Below are 4,100 nucleotides of genomic sequence, written 5' to 3' on the forward strand. Positions count from 1 at the left end.
GGCTTGAGGGCAGGTGATTTGCCCCAAGGTCATTGCTGTGGTCTTGTCTTTGGCAAAGTTGTCAGGAAATGGACACTGCTCTTGTGCTTCTTGTACATGTGCCCAAGGACTGCCATGGGAGGGGACATGACACATCCTTTCCCCTTGCTTCCACCTTGCCTCTGTGCTTGTCACTCTTATACTCAAGTGGGCTTCTGCTGGGGGGTTGACCCTATTGGGGCAACTCTGTACTCTCAGATCAGTGCACTGGGTCCTTCGTGTCATGCCCCCTCTGTGCCCTCTCTGGGTCCTCTGTCCTTCCAAGGTGTGCTGGAGTCCTGCCCTGCCAGGGTGGTCCTCTGCATCTCCTCTGCAGAGCCTTGATGTTTAGTGGCTCCAGGCCAGTGATGAGCAGCCCAGTTTCAGAGCCTGCTCTTTGCTCTGGGTGAGATGGAGACTTGGTGAGTAGAGCGGGAAGGTGCTGGATGTCTTGGACTCCCTGAGGAGGAATTCAGGGGAGACCTTATCACTCTTTATCATTTTCTGGAAACAGGTTGGAGCGAGGTGGCTGTTGTGTCTTCTCCCAAGTAAGAAGGGACAGGACAGGAGGAAATGGCCTCAAGTTGCACCCGGGGAAGTTAAGATTGGATCTTAGGATAAACTTCTGCTCTGAAAATCTTTGAAAGCTTAGATGTGGCACGAGGGAACAGGGGTTAGTGGTGGAGTGGGCAGTGTTCAGCCCCATTCTGATGACAAAACCACCATGTCTCCAAATGTCCCCCCCTCCTCCTTCTTCCCACACCTTTCTATACTGAGTATAGTGCCACATGGTCTGAAATATCCCTTGGATCACTTTGGGTCACCTGTCTTGGCTGTGTCTTCTCCCAGCCTCCCATGTACCCCCAACTTCCTTGCCAGCGTGGCAGCAGGACAAGCTGAAAAGGCCTAGGCTCTCTGCAAACTTAGCAATAGCAGAAACACCTCTGCATTATCAACTCTGTTTTGAGCAAAAATTCAAAACATAATCCCATCCCAAAACCTGTGAAGGAAGTTATCTCTACCTCAGCAAGAAACAGCAAACCGTCATTTTCTCCTTCTTCCTGGCTACCACTGAGTTCATGATCCTCTCAGGGATGTCCTGTAATCGAGATGTCACCATCCGCACACCGCTCCATTCCCCCCCCCCCCCCCATGAAGAACAAAACCTGCTTCCTGCATGCCCCAACCCCGTGGACATTGGGCTTGTTGTCATCTCAACCCAGGTGTTTCTCCTGCTGGCTGGCTGTTCTGCATCAGGAAAGACACCACTGAGACCCAAGTTCCCTGGCTTGGCCGGTGCTTATCCTGATCCAGCAGCTGCTCCCACCAGATTGTGTTTTCAAAAGATGACCAGAGAGCTGGAGAACCTGTGCTGTGAGGAAAGGCTGAAGGAGTGTGGCCTTTCTCCCTGGAGAACAGGAGACCTGGGGAGGACCTCTTCCCAGTATTTTAGTACTTCAGTGGGGTCTGCCAAGAGGACCGAGACTTTCTCGGAACAAGGACCCACGTGCAGGGTTTGTCTGTGGGGGTCACAGGCACAGTGAAGAGGAACTGGAGATGATTTGGGTGCTGGCAACAGACACCAGTGCTTGGGCAGCCGGTCTCACTAGCTGAAGGAGAAAGTGAAGCCTCGGTCTCTGGACAGCATAATGTGCCCGGTGGCCAGTCATGTGGATAAAGGTGGTGTCTCTGCCCTGAACTGTGGGCAGCAGGAGCATGTGTGGAACCTCACAGGCTTCACGGGACACTCTGTGCCTGAGCTGTTATTTTGAGCCCAGCAGTGCCTTCAAGAGTTCCTCTTCTGCACACAGGAGACCACGGATATCTGAGGGATGACACAAATTACAGCATTATTCAAGGCTGAAGGCCAGGGTCTGAGGAGAAAGTCTTAATAAAAAGGGATAAATGTTGTCATCAATAGTGAGGCTAGAGGTCACATGCACAGGGAAGATGGACACCTGACGCAAGCCATCTGGGCCTTTTGGATATGTTGGCTTCAAAGAAATAGGGACTTCATGGCACAGTTGGAGTGTGACTGTTACCAATCCGAACTGCTGAATCCCCCGAGGCCTGACTGTATCAACAACCCCTGGGCCCTGCCAGGCACTGAAGGACCACCTGAGGTGCAAGTCATCAGTTCCTGTGGCTGGTCATGGACCCTACACGGGGTGATGGAGGGGAGGAGAAGGAAGCGAAATGAGGTTGTGAGCTGGTCCAAGGCATTGTTTTTTCCCATCCCCACTGCTGCCAATCGTTGGAGTCAGGCTCTCCCTGATGGCCATTGGCCATGGAGTAGCCAGGGATGTCTCCATCCACCTCCAAGGGAGGGGGCACAAAGGAAAATCACTGCAAGGAGGCCCACCCTCTGCTTTGTCAAACTTCATCCCAGAGGAGACTGGGGGAGTTGCCACAGAACAAAGGAGGATTTAGAGGCCCAGGCCTTGGACGTGCAACAAACCTAATGAGATTAAGGAAGAGAAGGAGGCGGCTCAGAGAACCCCAGGAGCAGCCACCAAGATGCAGAGGAGCTCATGCAGGGTGTCCATCTGCCTGCCCTGTAGAGGGAGGGAGGGTTACAGGTGGCAACTTGGGTGGCTGAGCAGACACAGACAGCATATATAAGAGAGTGAGGAGGGTGGAAGAAGGACAAAAAGTCCAGCATCCCTCACATGTGCACTCATGGCCTCTCACACAGCAGTCTTGGGGCATATGGGCAAAAAGCACAAAAGTGGTGCCCATTTCCTGTCATCTTTGCCACAAATAAACCACACAGAAATGACCCAGAAGAACATCACCTGTAAACAAGAGATGCCACCAGCCTTGATCTGAGCCTTCTGCCTGTGCTGACATCTTTCTGCCCTGCAAATCCTTGACCCACTCATCCTGGCACTTCCAGAAGCTTTCATATAGGAGGGCAAGAGGAATTAGGCAGGAAATGAAAGGGTATCAGTTCAGGAAACCAGGACACAGCCCCTACCATTAGCTGGGATGGTTCACAACTGACATGAGCTGGTCAGAAAATTATGACTTGCACAAAGGTGCCTGTGGGCCTGAGGCAGTGCAGGACTGCTATAAAAGGCAGCCCAAGTCTCTGCTCTCCCATCCACTTCTCTCACCTCCTTCTCCTCGGGAATCAGGTGAGTGGGAAGCCTCCTCTCCTTCTCCTCCTGCTTCAAGACCACGTCTTTCCTCACTGCAGGTCTCAGCTGATATGGGCTGTGTTACACTCCAGGGCTGGGAGCTGCTTCTGCTGGGAGAGGGAAGGGGAGAGAAGGTGTTGTGCAGAGAGAGGCTGGGACTTGGCTGAGGAGGCTGCTGGGCTTTGGGCTGGGCAGTGTCATGTGGTGCAGGAGGTGCCTTGTCTGCAGGAGGGTTGGGTGCAGGGCTGCTTCTCATGTGTGTCTGCTTTGTGCTTCTCCCTACCCTGTGTGCCAGGTGCCCCTGTGAGCCAGAGACATGTCGTGCTGCCAGCCCTTCCACCCCTGCTGCCAGCCCTGCGGCCCGACCCCGCTGGCCAACAGCTGCAATGAGTGCTGTGTCAGGCAGTGCCAGAGCTCCACTGTTGCCATCCAGCCCTCTGCTGTGGTGGTGACCCTGCCCGGGCCCATCCTCAGCTCCTTCCCACAGAACACCGTGGTGGGATCCTCCACCTCCGCTGCCGTTGGCAGCATCCTCAGCTGTAATGGAGTGCCCATCAACTCCGGGGGCTTTGACCTCTCCTGCATCACCAACTGCTACCGTGGCAGATGTCCCCCCTGCTAAAGCTGCTGGCAACGTCCTGGGGCAAGAACCTCCAAGACCTCACAACATGATGCTGCACTGAAAACAGAACTTTAAGACACTGTATTTGGAGCTTCATGATGATGTTTCCTTCTCCCGCTCTTCCATCTCTTTCCTTTTTTTTCTGTTATCCTTCGTCCCTCTACAAGGCAGGCAGATGGAAAACCTGCAGGAGCTCCACTGCATCTTAGTGGCTGTTCCTGGGGCTTGTTGTGAGCCACCTCCTTTTCTTCCTTAGACTCAATAAATCTGTTGTGCATCCAAGCCTGGGCACCGAACTCCTCCTTTATTCTGTGGCAACT

The 4,100-nt window shown here is 53.5% G+C and overlaps 1 protein-coding gene across 1 annotated transcript; it reads left to right on the plus strand.

The window, feature by feature from the left end:
• The first annotated feature begins 3,474 nt into the window (after nucleotides 1-3,474).
• On the plus strand, nucleotides 3,475-3,780 carry LOC135402805 (feather keratin Cos1-2-like). The gene has a single exon (XM_064636265.1). The coding sequence runs from the start codon at nucleotides 3,475-3,477 to the stop codon at nucleotides 3,778-3,780; it is 306 nt and encodes a 101-aa protein (XP_064492335.1).
• The last annotated feature ends 320 nt before the right edge of the window (nucleotides 3,781-4,100 follow it).

The sequence above is a fragment of the Pseudopipra pipra genome, chromosome 26, assembly GCF_036250125.1.
Source record: "Pseudopipra pipra isolate bDixPip1 chromosome 26, bDixPip1.hap1, whole genome shotgun sequence".
Taxonomy (NCBI): Eukaryota; Metazoa; Chordata; class Aves; order Passeriformes; family Pipridae; genus Pseudopipra; species Pseudopipra pipra.

Bases quoted from the DNA above. Each gene is read 5' to 3' on its own strand.
- LOC135402805 (XM_064636265.1), top strand. From the start codon at position 3,475: ATGTCGTGCTGCCAGCCCTTCCACCCCTGCTGCCAGCCCTGCGGCCCG.